Below are 22,264 nucleotides of genomic sequence, written 5' to 3' on the forward strand. Positions count from 1 at the left end.
TTCAAAGTTTTACAATAGTTGAACTGAAGTTTCAGTTTATGCTGAACATTATGGGGATGTGATAACTTAGAGCAAGCTTTATGTGGCTGAACTTAAGTAGGAGACATGGAAGCCAGTATAAAACAAGGGGGATGGTTTGTACAATGGAATACATGGCAAACACACAGAATGACATTATTAGTGTCCTTAGTGTTATTAGTCCTAAAAAAGACTACAGAGAAACACTTTGGAGAAAGCACTATGCACAGACAACACAGTTTTCTTTTCAAAGCTGGGTCTTACACGTAGTAAATTATCTCCTAAAGCAACTATTTATTGCTTTGCCATGTTCTAACCATGAAAATATCGCAGTGTTGAATGTGCTGATACACACTGTAGTGTAGGATAACCCTAATTCAGTGAGAATCCTGTTTAAAATCTTAGTAAGCATATTCAAACCATTTGAAACAGATATAGACATCATAAGTTGCCATATACCTATATTAATATTTGCATAATAAAAGGTTGTCGTTAGCTTCCTTCCAATACTGTAAACTTTAACAATGTCAAGGTAACTCTCAGACTTGGGTGAAGCAAACAGTAACTGGCTGTATTTGTCCAAGAAGTTTACTATTGCCATGGATTACATTTATGAAGATATCAGAAAGTTACAAAGAGTTGTAATAAACAAAAGCAGTTCCAAAAACGTAATGTGGTCAATTACATGTTCCATATGACAACTTTATTACAGCAGTGGACCAGTATAGAAATTATGAAAAGGAAATATATTACCCATAACTTGTCTTGAGACAGAATGCAACAATAGAGCAAAATAATACTGTAAGAACATATTACTCTGTGACATGATGTGACAATAATTATTTTGAGGTTACAAAGGAATAAAGGAAGCTACTATAACTTAGAATCTGATTTTAAAAAAAAAGTGATAAAAGGAAATTTGGCAATGGAAGCATTGGAATTATTTTTTAGTTATCATTGATGGCTGTTTGTTTTTTGTAATTAGCATCTGTATTTTTTTCTCGTTATTGATATTAGTGCTCATTAACATATTGCCAAGGATCAGAGAGTGCTAAAGTATCACACTGGTGCTATACGCTGTACAAACTTAAAAAGAAATGACAACCCATACCCAAAAGACCTCACAGTAGAAGTGAAAGACAACATGTAACGCATGGAAAAAGATTGTTGGGGAAGACATGAAACAGTATGGGAAGCAGAGGTCTGGGTAATCATGTGATTCAAATTTTATACACTTTGACAGATCATACACTGATGATGAGTTTTATGGGGAATTCAGGTGAGGATAACTAAGTAGCTTTGAAAATGTTTAAACATAGCTCTTCTCAAGCATGAGACAAGGCATAAGGGTCTTTCCTAACAGATTTGAGAGGTAGTTGATAAAGATACTCACTATGAATAAATCTAAATCTGTTAATTCTTTCCAGTGTTGTTCAGTGAATAAGTGAACACATGTACTCCTAGAAGAAAAAAAAAAAGGACTGAAAGAGAAAAAAAAAGAATTTTAAGACCCAAGAGTACAGTGCCTCTACAAATCTACTCAAAATAGAAAACCACAACACATAGTTATTTAAAACTACATTTTAATTAGCAAGTGCTAATCAAACTTGATTACTTTTATTAAGGGAATTATTCTAATGTTTTCTTCTCATGTGTTTATGTTAATATTAGAAAATTTAAGTAAAATTAAGATTAAAATGTAAACAAATTACATAACTATATAACTACAATACTTAATTAGCTTTCAAAGCACACTTAGAGAAAATTTGAGACAGCAAAAAGGAGCTAGGCACGCATTTTTTAACAGATGGTGCTAGATTAGGTCACACAGATATAATTGAGGTTAGAATTTGGCCACTGCAGGAACAGACCCTCTCAGTGAAAGAGGTGAACTTCCTCCTGTGTTTTCATTAATTACTCAGTGCCATCCAGTCAGTGTTGTCTGCTGTAGATCCTCTCAGTAATCCCTTGTCCATACAAGTCTTTCTCTAGAATATTCTTTCAATAATATACATTTGAACAAAAATTCTCCTTGCAGAAACATTGATTTGCTTTTTAGCAGCAGAGGCAAAAGCTTACTAGTATCACCATTTACCTTAGCTACAGTCTCTAAGATAACAGTAAGTATTGGGGACAAACAGATGAAGGGGCATTTCCACTGCTGATGTAGGAAGGCCTGATATAAAACAATTTTTTGTTAGTAATTTTTAAAAAGGGAATTTTTAAGAAAATACACAGAAGTTTTAAATCCCAAGACCAATTTTAAAATACTTTATGTGAGAGACGGAACATAAATCAAGAGCCCATGAATGTAGCCAGAACAGACTTGCAGAGCTGTTTTGGACAGACTCTGCTCAAATTCTCCTCAGCGTTCAACATGTAGGAAGAGAGATTTATTGATCTTGCTGTTGGTTTTACACAGTGTATCTGAAACTAGTATTTGCTTTGTGGGTTTGTTCACACGCAGTATAAAAATATACTAAATAGCATTGTATGCAGTAAAGCATGGATTCAAAATTGCATTTATTTCTAGCAGGAAGTCATTCACATTTGAGCGCCAGTTAGAAAGCATGACACAGAAATCAAACCAACTGAATTTCTGCATGAGCCTCAAAGCATAATGTTATGCTGTTTCAAGTCATACAAAACATTCTCTCCACAGCTGTGCAGGTTCAGCCTGCAGATGAAACCATCACAGTCAATACTTTTACTTGATTGACACCCATATTAAAGTGGTTTTCTTTCATAACAGTCCATTTTATCTCGCTAAAAGAAAACTGTATTGAAAAATATCATTAATGTGTCCACTTTATGAATGTGTTGGATTATATTTTTCTTTTTACTTATTACTAAATTTATTTCCTGAAAATATTTTGCTCTTTTTCCCTTCAGCTAACATTAATTCGGATCTGTATTTTGCCCCATCTCCCTTGCCTAACCGCTTTACACAGAAATATGTAACAGAAGTAAGAACAGTAATAGCAGAAATAAATCAGCTAACAGCATTTACCTGAGTAAAGGTTTCTCTAGACTACTTGTAGTTTTGCTTTTGAGAAATGGCTGAAACCAAGGCCATGCTATTACTGAAGTCAAACCCAATACTGTATTTTATTATTTTGTGACTTCTGTAATAAAGGATAATACATTTCTTTCATGGCAATCATTTAATTCCAAAGGCTGTGCAACGTTTTGTTGTAATAAAAATAATATTGCTTTGGGCTTCTTAAACCAGCTTGGGTGCACTCACAATTTATATGTGCCTACAAACCTGAGGTTGTCACACATGAGGTCCAAGTAACCCCTCTTAGTACAAATACAAGACCAACAAAATTGCTGGTAAACTGTAATTGAGTTTGGCCCATTATATATTGAAAAGCAGTAATGAGGACAAGCCAAAAGAGTATTTGAAAAAAAAAAAAAAAAAAAAAGAGTAGATTTTATATCCGCATAGAAACAAAAGTCACCTTTTTATCATGTTGCTCAGATATAATAGCTGGTTGATGATCAGAGAGTCCTTGAACATAATCAGCCCTGAACACAAGCCAGTAAATTGCACTTACAGCAGGTGAGCCTTTGGACCTGGAAACTGTCAGACTGCTACGACAAGGGTCAAATGGCTTTAAACTATTGGTAATTGTTTATAATGAAAACCTTGGATGCCAGGGGCAGAATTAAGAAATGACTTGTTATACATTTTATGATTTCTGTAAAGCAAGGCTTTTCACAAATTTTCCCATAAACTATTTGGCTGTAGTAGGTCCCAAAACATGCCCTTCACAGAAATGTCCCTGTGCCATAAGGCACTTTTGAGAAAGACATCCATGTTAGCAAGGTAGCACGTGAAGTGGATCTCATAAGTTTAGGTGGAGATTATCCCCATCCTACAGCCCTGCTTGCTGCACAGCCCCCTCACACCACCACAGCTCAGCTCCTGCACTCAGCACTGCTGGCAATCTCATCGGCAGCTGGGGGCCCCGCACAAGCAGGCTGGATGTAACAGACACCCAGACTCAATAAAAAAGCTGCATCAAAAACAGCATGGCCAGCAGGTCAAGGGAGGTGATTCTGCCCCTCTGCTGTGCTCTGGTGAGATCCCACCTCAAGCACTGCATCCACCTCTCTGGGACCCCAACAGAGGAAGGACATTGACCTGTCAGAGCAAGGCCACACTAACTTGATCAGAGGGATGGAGCACCTCTCCTATGAGGAAAAGTTGAGATAATTGGGGTTGTTCAGCCTGGAAAAGCAAAGGCTTCCGGGTGACCTAATTGCAGCTTTCCAGTAGCTGAAGGAAACTTACTGGAAAGATGAGGCAAGACTGTTTAGAATTGCACGTAGTGACAGGACAAGGGGAACGCGTTCAATTTGAAAGCGAGCAGGTTTAGATTACATATTAGGAAAGAATTCGTTACTGCGAGGGTGGAACAGGCCGCTCAGGGAAGCTGTTGATGCCTCATTCCTGGAAGTGTTCAAGACGAGGTTGGATGGGTCTCTGAACAATTTGGTCTACTGGAAGGTGTCCCTGCCTATGGCAGGGGGGTTGGAACTAGGTGATCTTTAAGGACCCTTCTAACCCAAATCATTCTAGGATTCTGTGAAACTCAAATCCTATTTGTAGGCGTGGGCCTCAGCCTTTGCTGACGGCGTAGCTTTCCTTGCCACGACACGGGGCTGCAAAGCTCCACCCCCGACCGCGCTCAGCCGCGGGCCCGGCCACGTTCGCACCGCCCGCGGGCAGCGCAGTCACGGCCAGGCCGAGCGCGCCTGCGCCGCCAGAGCCGCCTGGTTGGAGGCGGCCGAGCGGGGCCGGCCCGGGCGGCGATGGCGGCAGGACGGGACGGGGGCCGGCACTGGGCGGTGGTCGCGCTCTTTTCATTCGCCGTGTTGACGCCGGCGGGCGCCGCCTCAGCGGCCGCCCTGCCTGTAGTCATCAACACCTGGGCGTTTAGGACGGCCGCAGAGACAGGTGTCCCGGCGGGCCCCGAGCTGGAGCGGGGCGGGTGGGGCGGTGCTGTGCCGCGCGGCTCGGTGCCCTCCGGCAGTGCCCTGCTGCTGAGGGGCCGCCAGGTGGATCTGGGTGTTGGTGCTGCTTTAGGAAAAATGAGTCTGTCAGGCGTGACCGGGCTGATGTGTGGGCAGAAGGAGCGGGCTGTGACCCGGGTGCCAAGCGGCTCTGGCTGTGGAGGGCCCGGGCTGCTGCTCCCCCGTCACGGCTCAGAGCCAGCCCCGCTGCCGGCGGGGAGACACCGGGAGGTGCCTCGGCCTGCTTGGAAAGGGTTACCTTTCCTATGGGAAGGGCCAAGCCCCGGAGCTCGCCCTTCCTTCTCTCTGCCTCTGAGAGCCTGCAAGCAAGTGGTTTAACTTCCCACGTTGGGAGATAACGTTAAAAAAAACAACCAAAACCCCCTAAAACTAAAGAGTGGAGTTATTAACTGTGGGAAAGCTAGATTGAAGACATAGTTTTGCTAGTAATGTGGTTTGCACTCCTGTGGTTTTTTGCAGTGTTTTTTAAAGGTGTTTTTTTTTTGAGATTCCTTCTTTCCCCCTAAAGATTTAAGTAGTTAAATTATTTTTTTGAAACTCATGTTTTGTGATGCATTGTTGACAGTCAAAGCAGATTTTCCTATGGCAACGTAAATTAGCTGTGAATAGTAATTTTAAAAGACTTGCAGATTATTTTATTGAAGCTGAGTTGTAAATAATTCCTTACTACAGAATTCTTGCTTGTGAAATGAGTTATCAGTAAAGCCTTCTATTGGTCATAAGTGAAATACACTCATGAAAATTGCAAGGCTCTTGCTTTGCAGCTTCTGAAAGCCTGTGCTAAAACTACTCAAGGCAATAAAGGTAATAGGAATTAGAGTAGTACTCCTCACACTGAAGTTTGTAATAGAGGCAAGCATGTGTGGAGTTGGATGCATGGTATTAAGTCTTTATTGCAAGTAACTTCGTGCAGTTGCACGCATCATCTGTGATGATGAGGCTTCTTGAGGTGGTTGAGACAGTGGTTTACTTCTTGAGCTGATTTACTTCAGCCAGAAAGAGCTGGGCTGTGTGCAACTGCTGCCTCCCATGTGCTGGGTCTGTCAGGTGACAGAGTGCCAGAGCCAGCACAAATAGGATAAGGAGGACTGAGACTGCCAGCAAGCTCAGGCACCTCAGAAGATCTTGTCTGAGGTCCAACCTTGTGAAATGTCGTATGTGCAATGCCTTCAGACTCAGTATATTCAAGGCATGTCGTTTGACATTGTCTTACAAAACTGCACCATGATCTAGATCCTGAGGGATAGAAAACTAAGGGTTGAACAGGGGAACGTGGAGATCTAATTTCTTATATATAATTTTCACTTTGGTTTTGTGCTTACTTAGTTGTTGATGTAGGTTTAGACCTTTTTATTCTGCAGTTGGACACAATTTTCTCATAAAAGCTTTTGAGGGCATCTTTTTTTTTGGCCTTTTTTTTTGCTTTTTTTTTGAGATGAAAGATTTGGTTTTCCCTCTTTGTTCTCCCAGAAGGCTTTAAAAAAGCAGTTACCAAGTAATGATTGGTTCTGGGCAGAGAAGGTTATTTGATACAGAGAACTTGTGATGATTGTTAGTAAATAATATCTCAGTCAGAAGAAAAGCTCTGTTTCTCAGTCAGAAACACTAATCAGGTATGCAAGAAAAAGAATATTTAGAAAAGTAATGCTTTACATTCTTTTGGTTATATTTATATTTTGGCTATAATCAGTAAGTTATAGTTTGCTGGTTTTTATCCACTTATGTAGTGCACCTGCATCACGTCCATCTTTAAAACAGTAGTGAAAACTCTTTTCCCTGGTGACATTTAATTATTTGTGTTGATTACAGCTTGGAGAGTATTAGAGTTGGGAGGTTCAGAGCTGGACGCAGTCGAGAGAGGCTGTGGTCAGTGTGAGATCGATCAGTGTGATGGGAGTGTGGGATACGGAGGAAGCCCAGATGAAAGTGGAGAAACAACTCTGGATGCAATGATTATGGATGGGTAAGGAAACTGCACAGAGATAAAAATGATCCCTGTAATTTTTAGCGCACCTAAGGGTTGTTACAAGATCTTGTTGCTTTGGGGCTGACTATGGGACAAGCTAACTTGTGGAACTAGGAAAAATAACATACCTGATTGGTGGAAGAATAGGAAATGGCTCTTCACTTGTAGTGCAGTAATCCAATTCTAGGTATAGCAGTTGCAAAACAGATGGTTTTCAGCATTGTTAGCTTTCCCTTTACATTCAGTCCATAAATATTTCACTTTTGGAGCAATTGTTTTCAATAATTTATTTGCTGTTTAAAGCTGTCCTGATTAAAAAGTAATTGCAAGTGTGTGGTTCATGTTATGAGTTTATGTAATAACATAGTGACTCTACTGAAAATATTACTGTGAATGGAGGTATTGTTTCTTGAGCAACATCTCCATGCCTGTGAAAGGAAACAATATATGTAGGCAGTCTTTCCCTACTAGTGTGATGCCATCTGTCTGTGGCACAGACCAATTAAAGCATTATGTTGAAGGAGCAAGCTTTTTGATTTAGGTGAGAACAGATTTTGTCTAGTAAAAAATGTGCAGTTATTCTCATAGTTTTAATAAGTTTTAAATATTCCTTGTTTCCAGCAACACTATGGAAGTCGGGGCTGTTGCAGATCTCAGGCGTGTGAAAAATGCAATTGGTGTAGCACGAAAGGTCATTGAGTACACTAAGCATACATTACTAGTGGGAGAGTCAGGTAATTACTCCTTTAACTGTTTCCGAGTCAAACCCTCATTTTAAAACACTTCCTGTTAGAATTACCATGTTTTAATCTGGGTAATATGGGTGGAAGAATTCCTTGACAATCAAATCAATCTACTCAAATAGTTCAAAAGTGTTTATTCTGTCATTCTGTGTGTATGAAATAGGTTTATTTTTAGACCAGCTTAACTGCAAATATTGACTTGTAATCCTAAGGCTTTGCTAATATTACTGATATCCAAGTTATCAAAGATGATTTATTAAAAGACACTATAGAAACTGTTAGATGTGAATGTAGCATTTAAATCCATGAAGTAATTTTTTCAAAGGAATTGCAGAATTAATAGACACTAGAGTTAAATTTTAATATTTTAGTATATATTGGGCATGATTAGTGTTTTTCATAGTCTAAAAGTATTAGTGAGAACTTAAATGTAAAAAAGCCCATTAAAGGCTGTACTCCCAGGCACAACAAAAGAGCAATAACAAATTGGAGGCTTAGTTGAGCTTTTTGAATACAGGCTGCTGTTAGTAAAATTAAACCAGTTTCAAAAAGAGATGTACATTCCCCAGAGGTATGTGAGTGGTGAACAGGCTTCTTGTCTTTTAAGAAGCCTGCTCTGAGCCTGTACCTGCTCAGAAAGAAATATGGAGATAAGTGTGGAAAATGACATCTGAGCATTAATGGTGATTCAAGTGCTTTGAAATTGATGAGAAAAGGTAGAAGATTCTTGAAGGAATTAGCATGTACAGAAGTAAGTGCAAGAGCAATTTTTTGGTGGAGTAAAAGGGAACAATTTTGGGAGGTGAGGATACAGTTTGACAGAAGGTCTGAACAGAGAAACCTGCAGATTCTGTTTAATTTAAGGCAGTTGACCGTGATTACAAGTGGCTTTGCTTAGAGATACTTCACAGGTAGTGCAGAAAAGGAAATTGGTCAGGTGTTAAATAGTGGAGGGAGAGATACTCCTAATACTCATTTGCCTGTCATTGCTAGTTACCACAGTATTTTGAAATTTTAATCAGTAGAATGAGCAGAAAAGATAAGGAAAATGAAGAAACAGAAGGATTAAAGTGCTGATTTAAAATATGTCTTCCAACCTAAGTAGACATCTCCTTGCCTAGTGGAGGCACGTGGACAAGGTTGTTATGCTGAGTCCTTACTGTCAGTGATAGCTTCCTCAGAAGAAAATGTCTGGCACTAATAGCAAAAGAAAGATGGGAAAGCTGAAGATTTATCTGAATAAAATTTGGAGATGGTGTTTAATGTTAATGAATTAATGAAAGCAGTGGAGAAATTGAGAAAAACTATCTCTTTTGAAGAAATGTATTTTTTTGGGAAATTGGAACTTGGGTGAAAGAAATGGTGAATAAAAAGAAATACATTTAAACCTTCAAACTGGCACGTGAGAGAACAAACAGTTTATTTTCTAAATAGAAATATTTACAAGAAAAGCTAGCTAGAATAGTAGAACCTTTTCATATAAATGCATGGAATCTCTGCAGGCATTTTTTATTCAAGATGCAAAATTGCTGAGGTTATTCCATATTTTTCTCCCAATAACTAAACTACACTTTTATTTGAATATACTTAGAGATATAATCCAGGGAAGTCTGCATGTCTTCTAAAGTTGCATTTTTATGAGTGGTTGACATTAGAAAAGAAGAGACAAGCTGTGGCATGCATTAATTTCAACGAGTTGATAATTTTAAAATTTATGTCCTGTACATCGTTCCTATGTGTAAAACTTTAGTGAAAGTAATATAAAAATTTTGTTTCTGATGTTAAAAACAATTTTTCAACCTGTTAGAATGCAATTACACCTGAATAGCCTTAACAGTTCTGTTTATTCTGACTCAAAAAATTGAAATTTAGGTATTTTAAAACCTTTGGTACATAGACAACTTAAAGAAGAGGATGTATTACAGAATCACAGAATAGTTGATGTTGGTAAGGACTTGAGGTCTTCTGGTTCAGCCCCCCTGCTCCAGTAGGGCCACCTACATCTGGATGCCCAGGACTCTGTCCAGATGTTTTTGAATATCTCCAGAGATGGAGACTCTACAACCTGTGCCACTGATCACACTCAAGGTGTTTCTTGTTTTTCAGAGGGAACCTCATGTTTCAGTCTGTGTCCATTGCCTTTGGTTCTGTCACTGAGCAGCACTGAAACCAGACTGACTGTTCTCTTTGCACCTTCCTTTGAGTTATTTATATACAGTGATGACATCCCCCCTGAGCCTTCTTTTCTCCAGGCTGAACAGTCCCAGCTCTCTCAGCCTTTCCTCGTTGGAGAGATGTTCCAGTCCCTTAGTCATCTTTGTGGTCCTTTGCTAGGCTGTCTCCAGCGTGTCCATGTTTCTCCTGTAGTGAGAAGCCCAGAACTCGACCCAGTACTCCATTGTGTGGCCTTGCCAGGGCTGAGTAAAGGAAAAGATGACTCCTTTGACCTTCTGGCAGCACTTTCATAATGCTGGAGCCCAGCTTGCACTGTTACCTGCCTTTGATGCAAGGGCATGTTGCTGGCTGTCACTCAACCTTGCTGCCCGTCAGAGCCAAACCTTGTCCGGCCAGGTTGTTTTATGGACACTGTATTAACCCCAGTGAGACACTGCTAGTTACTGGCTCCAACTGCACTTCCTACCACTGATCACAACCCTCTGAGCTAAGCCCTTAAGCCGGTTTTCAGTCCTCACTGTCTGCTCATCCAGTCCATACTTCATCAACTTGCTCTTTGGGCATCTTATAGGAGCCAGTGTCAAGAGCTTTACAGAAGTCAAGGTACACAATGGCCACTGCTCTCCTCTCATCTACTGAACTGTTTCATCATAGAGGGTTATCAGGGTGATGAAGCAGGACTTCCCTTTTGCAAAGCCATGATGACTATTCCTAATCACGTACTTGTCCTTCATGTGCTCAGAAATTATTTCCAGGGTTATTTGTTCCATTTTCTCAGCGATCAAGGTGAGGCTGACCAGCTGACCCAGTTCCCTGGGTCTTCTTCTTGACAGTGGTGTAGCTTTTGTTGAACAGATACAGATAACCACACTCATCAGTTCTTGCATTGTTAAAAGAACTGCTTTCTCCATTTGTTGCCTTAATTTTTTTGGGGAAGTCTTAGAAAACTAGCAATAAAGGATACATATCTTAGTGTAGAGAGTCTGGTGAGGAATATTCAGTGCAGGATGATTACAAGTGAAGGAAAAAACCTGTTTTGGTTATTGCCAAGAAATTTTCTTGTTTGTCTCTAACAGATGGGAAAGCTTCATAATCATGGTGACCTTTTTCTCTTCTTGTTCTTGTAATAGACCAATAATCCAAGTAAACAGTTCAGAGTGTAAAAATGAGGAACTCTGCTTCTTGAAATAGAAACAATGTTTCAAAAATTATAGAAGTATTCCTGACAAACATGCACAAGCACAGTCTTATCTTGCAAAAAAAATGCAAACAAAAAAAAACCCCAAATCATGCCTGCTTGTTCTGTAAGGGGGAAAAAAAGTATCTATTTATTGAAGCTGTCAGTTTTCTTTTCCTCTGAGTGCTAAGGTACTTTAATTGTGTCAGTTTTTAAGAAAAACATAGAAAAGCAGTCCAGAAATATTTGAAGGCTTCTCTTAATTCTTGGACTCAATAAGTTTGTTCAGCTGTGTATTATAGTGACATTATTATCAAGAGTTGATAATAAAAATTCAAGCATCTGAACCTAGCAACACTATCTGTTACTGGGTAATATCAAAGGTATCTACAGCTAAAAGATGAAAGAAGAGTTGATCTTTTTTCTTTTCCCTTTGCCTAATGATAAAAGTCATTCTTAGAGATGTAGCATTCTTTCATTGCTTGTGTTGGTATTTCTTTCACATTTCTTTTTCTCTTGGCATGTACTACATTAATTTTCAAAACAAGGATGCAGTTGCTTTTAAAGCTGCAAGGAAGAAGTGAAATGTTATGTAAGCTGGTGGATTGTTTTCAATTATCAGAGTTTTAATGGCAAACTTTGTGCTTCTATGTTACTTATATTTAATAAGAAAACTAGCTTTTTAAGGAAAATATATTTATATGACTTACTTATTTCTGTGACCCACACAGCCTAGGCCATTCTTGCTCCACACTTTTATTTGCGTCCAGTTGATTTACAGAGTTGAATTTGTTTCTCTTTCAATGGGAAAACTTTTATGTTAATGCCTGTGAAGTGAGAGCTGGCTACTGCAGTTCTACATCACTCTAATGGCTGATACTGCTCCCTGAAGATGTATTTCTCATCTCCACAAAGGATGTAGAATTTCTTGATTTCTAAAAAAAACAACATGAATGCATTATCATAAAATACGTGAAATTGTGAATAAATCAATGTTTCTTTTTTATTCTTGCTTTTCAAGCTTCCCTGTTTGCTGTAAGAATGGGGTTTCCATATGAAGATTTAACTACCCAGAAATCCCTTTCACTGTATTCAGAGTGGCTTAATCAAAGCTGTCAGCCAAACTACTGGAAGGTACAGTGAATTGATGGCTGTGAAAGGGGGGGGGTTTAGAAAGTCAGTAATGCAGCACTGCCTCTTCCTTTCAGCTTATATTGAAGTTACACTTTACATGTGAAGAAAAAGAAGTTTTGCTTATTAAACAGAAAAACTTGGTATTACTAAGCACTTGCTAGACTTGGGAGTGTGTGTGTCTGGTTCTTATTTCTTAGATCCTGCTGGTTTTGACCTTGCTGCAGTAGTATTTTGGTGTGGGAGGTATTTTTTAGTTCTTAATTGGGACAGGACTTACCAAAATAAACAAAGCAGGGCATGTATTTTTTGATGCATGTATAAATTTCTGAAAGAAAACCTTACAGTAGCAATTAAGGTCTTTAAATAGTTAGCTGAGAGGCTTTTTGCAGACCTGTGAATACATCAGGTTAGTGCAGATGTCCATTAAACTTACCTGTTTGGCTTGTTTGGATGGGGGTTTTTTTTTTGCTTCGGGTGTTACAGATTTTTACATGTTTGTGCACTGGTTTTGGGGTTTTTGTGACCAGTCAGTTGAGAAAAGGAGAGTCTTTAATTTGAACAACATAACTTTTCCAGTAGGAAAATATTTTTGCTGTATAATACCAAGTATCAGTCTTTATTCATTAAGCAAAACAATTTGTGGGATCTCAGTACATCTCTGTGGTTTAAGTACTGGGCATCTTATGCCTGTATGGTAGATCATAGGTATTGATTGGAGTATTTTTAAATTTATCTGTATTGAACATGCTATATTATTCATTCAAATCACAAACTAATTACAGAATGTGGTGCCGGACTCTTCAAAATCCTGTGGACCATATAAACGGCCTGAAGAAGTAACTTACAAAGAAGAACAGACCAGTTCAAAAAGAAGCATTCGTAACCATGATACTATTGGTAACAACTTTTGGTAACTCTGATGCTGATCTTTGTTTTCTCTCATTCCTCTAATGACTAAGTCATTCTGATTTAAAAGAAAGTATTTCATATAGGAATTATTTCCTGTTTGTAGTGGTTTCAAGATTCTGTTACTTATGTGTTAGGATGGAGTGCCTAAAAGCAGGATTTGTTTTTGGTTTTTTTCCAGTTCACTGACTGTACAGCCACTTGCTTCATTTTTTGCCCTTAGCTGTTGTTCATTGTCCTACTGCTTTTCCCACAGATACCTTGGTGTAATTGCTTGGGCAGCTGTGGATGCTTTAAAAACTGATTAAGTTAAAAATAATTATGTTTATCTTGATTATGTTGTTGCTGTCAGACCAACTTAAAAGGCCTTGCAGTGGTAGGAGAAATGAGTAAACCATTAGTCCTGTTGCCAACTAAAAGCAGTATTTGTCACACTCCTTAAGCTTATAAAACAAAGTTTGCTTTCATTTTTCATTTATTCTGGCTTTTTTCTAGATCAGTAAATTTCTACAGAAACTAATATGCTTAAAACAGGTTAGCAGTAGTAGTCCCAAAAACTTCTGAGAGTTTACTAATTGAGGACAGTTAATTGCTAAGCCTATAAGTTGATTAATGAGCAGATCAGACAAAGGACTAGAGCAGTTACAGATTCATGTCTTTCAAAGCTTTATATTTTGTAGTCTTGAAACTTGCACTTTTTGGTTTAGTTTGGTTTTTTCTCAGTTTAGCAATCCAGAACTTTCTGTCTGATGGTCTTTACAATACCAAGAATTAACAACTTGTTTCAAGTGTGACTCTTTTTCCTTTGTTTCTAGTTCATCCTACTAATAATCAATTAATGGTCTACAAAAGTCAGGTGACCTACCAAATTCTTAAGTTGATAGCTAGCTTACTTACTGGGGTAAACAGTCTTCGGTAAGTGCTGGAAAACTCAGAAATGTGGAGTGTCAGGAGAGAGGAATCTGCTAAATACAATTCAAGAACTCATCTACCATTAAGTAGTCCTAAGCTGTTTTGTAGTAAATGATGGTATTTTGTATTAGTATTTCAAGTTCTCCCACCCCACTGTTTTACATATGAAATATCTCTGTGAGTAGCACATTTTAGGAGTCTTCATTCAGCATGCATTTAGGACATTGGTAGGAACTAATGCCCTTCCAGTCTTTTTGCTGGTCAGGAAGCTTTCCTGTGGGAAGAGGTCTTTTCTGTGCTTAGTGAGGTCAGAGAAACAGAATTCAGCTCATCAAATTCTGCTTCTTGGCTCTCAGTTTGTACTGGACTTTTATGCTAGCAGCAATTCATGCCCTCTCCTGCTCTATGGAGGTAAAGTGTTGCTCAATGGAGAAGCAGCTGATCCCAAATCTGATTCCAAGTGACAATCTAAACTTCTTTAGTATGAGGCAGTGGCTTTCTTACACACAAAATTAGCAAGGGGTAGACACATCCATACATTTGGTTGCCTGTCATATAATTCTAGTTACTGTGGTAGGCAGTGTGTCATCTTCTGCCAAATATAAGCTCATGCATCTGACTTTTTTTTAAATTTCCTTCAAGCATTGTTTATAATTTCCAAACTTTGTTGTTCTGATGATATTGGTGCTTGGTGTGGTGACACCAGGTACTTGTTCTCTACTGGTTAGCAAAGGTGTGTATCAGGAGGCAGTGGCTGCTTGGGCAGCAGCAACATATAGCTCTGAACAGTGTGGCACTTACTGTTTCACATTCCTTTTTGAGCTCTTGTAATATATCCTAAAAGTTTCCAAATCTCTTTTAAAAAGAACTTGTTTTCCTAAAGAGTACCACTCTTGTACTTCAGGATATCAGTAGTTTGAATAGTCTGGGCATTGTGGTTCTGTTTGATAAGCATAGTGCCAATTAAATAAATTCGTTAGTAGTATTTCTGAATGTGATTTTTCCCTGTTGAAAATCGTAGGTATGGTTGTAATCGGTGTGAGTGGAACCGTTGCTTCTGGGACGTCTACTAATGGTGCAATCCACAAAATTCCAGGGTTAGTATCTCTTGATTTTACAAAAAAGCTCTTTTCTCCACCTTGTTTCCTACGTTAAACTTGTCATTGGGGTGTAAAACATTAACCTTTAGATCACAAAATGGCTTTGCTTGTTTTTGTGCACTTGCCATAGATCCTAATACTGAGAAGCTGATTTAGTTGCAAGACTATGTGTGCTTATTTGAGGAAATGCTTGTTTTTCAGCTTGCTTAATTCACCATACAGAGACACAAACAACTGGCACAGTTGTGAGACAGCTTGAAAGGCAAGGCACCAGAGACAAATAAGCATTTTGGAGAGGTGCACAGTCTCCTAAGAAATGTACATAAAATCAGAGCCCCAGGTTTGTGTTTCGCCTTTGAGCTACTGTTTCTACACAGTTAGGATTACTGTCTGTCAACCAAGTGAGACAACTTCTGGATTTAGCAACAAGTTACTGAACATATTAATGTCCCCAGCTGCTTAGTGTTGCCCACAGGGTAAACCTCACTGGCTTAACTATAGTCAGTATAATAACAGACAGTTGTGCATTGGAGGTGGATTAAGCCTCAGGTCAGTCAGGTTATCACAGATCACTTTTACTGGTAGTTTAAAGACAATACTTTTGACTGCAGTGGGTTGACCTTTTTACCTGTTCTGCTCTCCTGTGGGTTTAATACTAAGCCAGCTGGAGGCAGTAAGGATGACAAAGTTTGGTTTTTATTTTTCATTGTTCACCACAGACGTGTTGGAGATTCTCCGATAGCTGGAGCGGGATCCTATGCAGATAGTACAGCTGGAGGAGCTGCAGCCACGGGGGATGGTGACATCATGATGCGCTTCTTGCCCAGGTTTGTCCTTAAGGCAGACTTTGCTAGATTTCTGCAGCAAATGAAGAAATTGATTAAAAATATGGTCTGACTTAGTGGCTGCTGAAGTGGCAGTGGAAGGATTGGAAGGGGAAAGAACAGTAGCAGAATCAAGTTATTCTTATGATCTGTCTTAAAAGAAGGGACTTAAATATCTTGATGACAGCTCCCTTAATACTGCCAAGCTGTGAGCAAACAGGCAGCATGTAATGAGTATATTTCCAACCTGTATGCTTTTTAGCAGAACTAGTTAGCTTTCTTCTCCAAAGAATTTTGTTGTGGGAAAGTATCATAAATTGTAGAAAGGATGAGGCGTGGGTCTCAGCTCACTCAGGAGGTGTCACTGCAGCAATCCTTTGTAATTGCATGTAATTTGAAACTGAAAGAGGTGCTTTAGTGTTGTCACTGTGGTTGCATAAACTCTGTAAGACATGGTTCTCTTCATGAGCATCTTTGTGTGTCGATCTCAGCAGGAATGAATTATGGAAATCCATGCTGAACATAATGGGCACTGATGCTTGAAGGATAATAAAGAAGTGGCCTTCATATTGCTCAGGCGACTTTTCTGAAACTCTGGCAGCCAAGAAAGCCTGGTAGCTGTTGCATATTTATTACAGATGTCGTCAGTGAATTTCAAGCTGTTCCAAGCCAGTCTTTCAAATACAGGGCAGTTGACAACTTCATGAATTATCTGTCTCATCATATAACATACCAAGACTAGTAGTGAATTTATCTCCACTATAAGGTTAGTCAGTAAAAGCTTAGATTGCTCTTAAGCAGCCTGAAGTGTTTGTCTGTAATGCTTACAACATTTCACGTCGGCACCAGTGGGTTAACCACCAGACTAGGTGGTTAATTACTGATTTCTCATAGATAAAGATTTTTACTAGTTCCATGATATTTAGATACTCTCACATGAAAAAATCAAAGACTAGAAATAACCTCCCAGAAGTGAAGGAAGTGTCAAAGAAAGGGGAAAAATTACTAATATTTTCTGTATGCCTTCTTTGAAGAGGTAACTTCTTGTTGAGTTTTTGATAGTGAAGAGACCCCTGTGAAATATAGCTTTAAATGCAGATAGTTATCTTTAGATAATCTGAACCTATTTGATTGTTAGAATAAATCAAAGATAATAGGGAGTCTGAAAATAGAAGATATGTTCTTTTCTGTGGTACTTTGGTAACATTTGTAATTGATGCAATCTGTAGATGTCTTAGTGTAAGAAAGAGTTGGTCTCGGTATATGCATCTTTCATCAAAGTGATTGAATGTTGTTTGCTTATAAGTTATGTCATGAGTTATTATTTAATCTTCAGGTTCTGAAAGAAAATGGCAACATAAGTAATTTTTTACCTCTCAGGACATTTTGGAAATGCAAACAGTTCATCTCAAGCAATTCCTTTAGATATAAAGGAAATTCATTTTGATTACTCTTAGAATAAGAGTTTTTTTCATCACTGTAAAAAGTTTGAAAGCGGCTCGAATTCCTGATCAAAACATGGTGCCTTTGTATTCATAAAATAAAGAAAATATGTCAATTTTTATGTTTTCAGAAACTTAATTTTTTTCTGAAAGATTTTTTTAATGCTTACTGAAATCAGTAATTTATCAATAATGTAATACTCAGTTTTCTCAAAAAATTATCTTGGCTTTAGACTTTTTGAAAACTAGCAATTACTTCTAATGTCAAACTTAATAATATAATGAAAAATAGAAGCTACTGAGTCCTCTAAGCTGCTGCTCCTTACAGTTCTTTAACTGATCTTTTGCTTAGCTGCTTCTACTGCAAATGATCACCATTCCGTCTTGACTTGACCTGCCATAGAATGATAGATGGTATAGATGACATCTTGTAGTCCTTTTTAGTCTTGTTTTTAATTGCTTTTTATGTAGAACTTGAGTAATAATTGCCCATATGAAGTTGGCCTAAAAATTATTTATCATGTGTTTCCACTGCTCAAAGAAACAGGGTCTCTTCAGTGGGATTTTAAATTATATAACCTGAGTATGCCTATTTTCTGGGTATGGGGTTGTCTTTTCTTTAGTTATCAAGCTGTGGAATATATGAGGATGGGAACAGACCCAACAGTAGCCTGTCAGAAAGTTATTTCCAGAATCCAGAAGTATGCTCCAAAGTTCTTTGGTGCTATCATTTGTGCAAATACAACTGGAAGTTATGGTATGTATTTTGTTCTTCAGACAAAGGTGCTTGACTCCTACGAGATCACAGATGTACAAAACTGTATGTAGATTTTAAAGAAGAAGACTGCAGAAGTACTGACCATTCATAGTATGGAATGCTGGTTAGCAGGGCAGCTGTGTCCTAGTGCAAACTGGAGATAATTTAATTTTGCATTTTTATGTCTTAGACTTTCACAAAATTTATGGAAGTCTTGGCAAAACCTAAAAATATTTACAACCTTCATTTTTTTTCCTGGACTGTATATGATTAATTTGAAGGTTTTAAAAAAAGACTGCTTTGCCTTCCCTAGATATGGCATAATGGAGGGAGTATTTGAATGTTAAGCATAGCTTCAAAGCAATCTAAGGGTAGTCATTGCACCTGGCATCTCATTAGTAAACTCTTAGATCAGTAGGAAGTACAATTTGCTAATCAATGTGGATTATTTAGGTAGACTGCTTTCCTTATTCTTTGATCTCTTACTTCCTATAGTTCTGTGTTTAAGAGATTAGTGTTGAAGGAACTCATTAAATTAATGAGGATTGAAAGAGAGATTTTCCTGACTTGTGTTACTGTTTTGAATTGTAGTATAAGGACATTAATTGCACTACAGCAGTCAGTAGTACTGTATTTTAACCTAAAAATTAAATACTTTCAAGATGTCTTGGGTTAAACAGATTGTAAAAGAATAATTATACCACTGTAGTAGAATCAGTAACTGGATCTTTAGATGATAAAATACAATGACAGATACACTAATCCCAAATGTAACAGATTAGAATTTTTTTTTTCTTTCTTTCTTTCCTAGGTGCGGCATGTAATAAAATTCCAGGATTCACTCAGTTTCACTTCATGGTTTCAAGCCCCTTGCTAAGTCGACCAACTGAGCAAGTAGTAGATTGCATTTAATTTCTTTTGTCCTATTAACATCTCAACCTAGAAGAGGACACTTGTCCTTAGGGCACACTTACTTCTTAAAATGGTTGTTTCAAGCATCTAATGGCTCTTATGGTCTGCTTGTTTTCCTAAGAACTGAGTAGCCAGAAGTGATGAATAGTAACCATTGAACAGGCCCTTCGCATTGCCATTTAAAAATATATTTGTCTGACATCTGGAATAACAGGCTGGAAGTGGAACTATGACTCTACACAAGACTTACATTGAGAATATTTAATTGTCTTTCTAAGATTTAGTCCAAGTTTTCTTTTCTCTTGAAAAGAAAATTGCATGAAGATGTTGGCAAGCAAGGAAGGGGGGTTAAAGAGTAGTAGAGAGCCTTTAATGAAGAGGTAAGAAGTCCTTATGGACCATTCTAACTTGTTCCACAACATCTGAGAATTGAGAGTACATGCAAGCATCCCTGGTAGTACAGACCTTCAAGGAATTTTGATTAACTCTGACTGGATGTGAAGACAATTGGAGATCTTCCTGTCATCTGTTTTTTGTAGGGGAAGATAAGTTATGAATCATAATCACAGTGATTTCCTTGTCACCAATATGCTGTGCACTCACCCTGTCCTATAGCACATTTACCTCTGCAAAGGAGCAGTTGAATGCCTAGAGTGTGACAGTATCTACAGCTTTGGGTTTTGTCACTTTGTGTCTAGAAACACCGGAATTCATTTGTAACAGAACTTTAGCATCATGAGGATTATTCCACAGGTATTTGAAGATCTGTTTGCTCATTCTCTTAAATTGACAGCTTGCTGATCATTTGATGGAATCTTTGCTAAACTTGAGCTAGGAAATGGCAAAAGGGGGGAGGAAGTAAAAAGAGTATGTCTTGTCACTTTAATTCTCTGTCCACTTAAATAAAATCATTGGGTAATAAAAGCACACCTTAATGCATTAGTAAAGTTGTTTAGATGCTTGTGTACTGTGCCTTACATTGATTGTTGCTTTCTGTTTCAAATTGATATCTTTAAAAGATGGAAATAAACCATTCAAACTAGAATAGCTATCTGTAATGGCCTGCTATTGAACTGCATCAAGAAAATGATTTATTCACTTCTGTCACTGGATCCTCAGAGCATGTTGTAGCACAGTGTTCACTGCAGGCCACAGCAAGCTTTTGTCAGAGAAACTCCTACTGAATATATCTCTAATGGCTTAAGGTAAGTTTTCTACCTGTCCTACCTACAAGCCTTCTGCCATGGCTGCTCTATCTTCAGATAACTCAGGCAGTCAATCACACGAAGATTGGTAAAATCCAGGTGATTGTTACTTTGAAGGTTGCATTGTGGATTATGAACGTAGAAGGTTCAGTCCTGGGAGCTGAGTGGTAATGTCTCAAATTGCTGCAGCTGAATCCTCCAGGATTCATTTCTGAAAGAGGTTTGGGAACGTCCATAGCTTGCTTTCTAGAGTGCTTATGTCACTGTACCAGCTAGCGTACGCCAGTAAAGGTTGTGATTGCCCTATAACAGTACACCGTGCAGTCACTGTTACACTGCTAACTTCCTGCATAGTCAGCTTGTCTGTGCTGGTTGACAGCCAGCTGGACATGATCCAGCAGTGCCCAGGTGGCCAAGAAGGCCAATGGCATCCTGGCTTTTATCAGGAACAGTGTTGGCAGTAGGACCAGGGCAGTGATTGTTCCCCTGTACTCAGCAGTGGTGAGGCCACACCTCGAGTGCTGTGTCCAGTTCTGGGCCCCTCAGTACAAGAAAGACATTGAGGGGCTGGAGCGTGTCCAGAGAAGAGCAACAGAGTGAGTGAAGGGTCTAAAGAGTAAATCCTAGGAGCGGCTGAGGGAGCTGGGGTTGTGCAGCCTGGAGAAAAGGAGGCTTGGGGGCCCATATTGCTCTCTACAACTGCCTGAAAAGAGGTTGTAGCAAGGTAGGGGGCGGCCTCTTTACCCAGGCAACCAGTGATGGGACAAGGGGAAACAGCCTCAAGCTGTGCCAAGGGAAGTTGGACATCAGGAGGAGTTTCTTCACTGGAAGTGTGGTCAAGCATTGGAATAGGCTGCCCAGGAAGATAGACGGTGGAGTCACTATCTCTGGAAGTGTTCCATAAAAGACTGGATGCAGCACTTAGTGATACGGTTTTGTTGGCATGGTCATGTTTGGTGAAAGGTTGGACTTGGTGATCTTGGAGGTCTTTTCCAACTTTATTGATTCTATTATTCTATGAAAATTACTTGTCTCCATGAGACATAGGTACTAATAACATGTGGTTTGATAATGTGGGTTGCTTTGTGATGATGAACTAGTTATAAATAAAAGAGTTTATGTAAATTATTTTGATACGTTATTAACTCGACAATATTTTAAATCATAATATTAAGAATTTACCATTCTGATGTTATGAACAGAATTCAGAATTAGAAAAACAACGTGCTTGATATCTTGTCTTAAAATATTTCTATAAAGTTTGTTAATGGTGTGCAGACACATGAATTTTTTTAAGAAAGATAAGTATCAAGTACAAACTCCTGTCAAAAGTAAGCAAAAACTATGACAATTTCTGCTGGGGTTGCAAAAAGCTATCTCACTGTTTTCTATTTCAGTTTTTACTATTCAACTTCTACTACACAGAATATGCGTATTTGTGATTTAGTGGTAAAATTGAATGCATCCTGTCTGGTAAAGCTGTGGAACTTTTTTAAGTTCATTAGCTTCTGTTTAGCTGGGTTTTTTTCTGTTTCTAAAACTTCTTACCAGATTAATTTTTCATGTAACGTAGACATAAAAAGAATCTTAGCTCAATGGTCTGACTAAAAGTGAACTATGCTCTGCTTTTTGCATGGTATCAAATTGTTTTTTAATAAAGCAATCTGTGTTTACCCTGGCAATGTTTCATATGCACTTACTGAAGATGGCTTCCCTGTCATTTCACCATTTGTAGGTTACCACTGAAACACATTCTTTCATTTGTAGCTGCCTCAGTCAGGAATAATTCAGAGTGTTAAAGAATTCAAGACTGATTTTTAGATGGAATCTACAAGTAATACTGTATAAACTGAAGTGAATCTGTCAGCATTTGTTGTTTATCACATGACTGTTGTAACTCATTAACAGTGCTGTTCATTCTTGTTTTAAAACAGACTGTGTGCAGAATTT

General features: G+C 38.5%; 1 protein-coding gene across 2 annotated transcripts; it reads left to right on the forward strand.

Moving 5' to 3' along the window:
- The first annotated feature begins 4,675 nt into the window (after positions 1–4,675).
- On the forward strand, positions 4,676–21,992 carry AGA (aspartylglucosaminidase). Of its 2 annotated transcripts, none has more exons than XR_004240140.1 (9): positions 4,676–4,984; positions 6,871–7,024; positions 7,649–7,761; positions 12,144–12,256; positions 13,039–13,153; positions 15,096–15,171; positions 15,894–16,001; positions 16,493–16,764; positions 18,064–18,147. XR_004240140.1 is itself a non-coding variant. In XM_032109014.1 (9 exons), the coding sequence occupies exons 1-9, from the start codon at positions 4,840–4,842 to the stop codon at positions 19,107–19,109; spliced, it is 1,059 nt and encodes a 352-aa protein (XP_031964905.1). In that variant the 5' UTR covers positions 4,801–4,839; the 3' UTR covers positions 19,110–21,992. The 2 variants fall into 2 exon arrangements, 1 of the variants encoding a protein (XP_031964905.1); XM_032109014.1 differs by lacking the exon at positions 16,493–16,764 and adding an exon at positions 19,009–21,992 and having other exon boundaries at positions 4,801–4,984; positions 18,064–18,197.
- The last annotated feature ends 272 nt before the right edge of the window (positions 21,993–22,264 follow it).

This window comes from Corvus moneduloides, chromosome 5 (assembly GCF_009650955.1).
Source record: "Corvus moneduloides isolate bCorMon1 chromosome 5, bCorMon1.pri, whole genome shotgun sequence".
NCBI lineage: Eukaryota > Metazoa > Chordata > Aves > Passeriformes > Corvidae > Corvus > Corvus moneduloides.

What these genes read in the sequence shown, in the direction of transcription:
- AGA (XM_032109014.1), top strand. Translation starts at nt 4,840, where the DNA reads ATGGCGGCAGGACGGGACGGGGGCCGGCACTGGGCGGTGGTCGCGCTC. An exon ending in ATTACTAGTGGGAGAGTCAG is followed by an intron (nt 7,762 to 12,143) that starts GTAATTACTCCT and finishes TTGCTTTTCAAG; the next exon opens with CTTCCCTGTTTGCTGTAAGA. An exon ending in ATGATGCGCTTCTTGCCCAG is followed by an intron (nt 16,002 to 18,063) that starts GTTTGTCCTTAA and finishes TCTTTTCTTTAG; the next exon opens with TTATCAAGCTGTGGAATATA.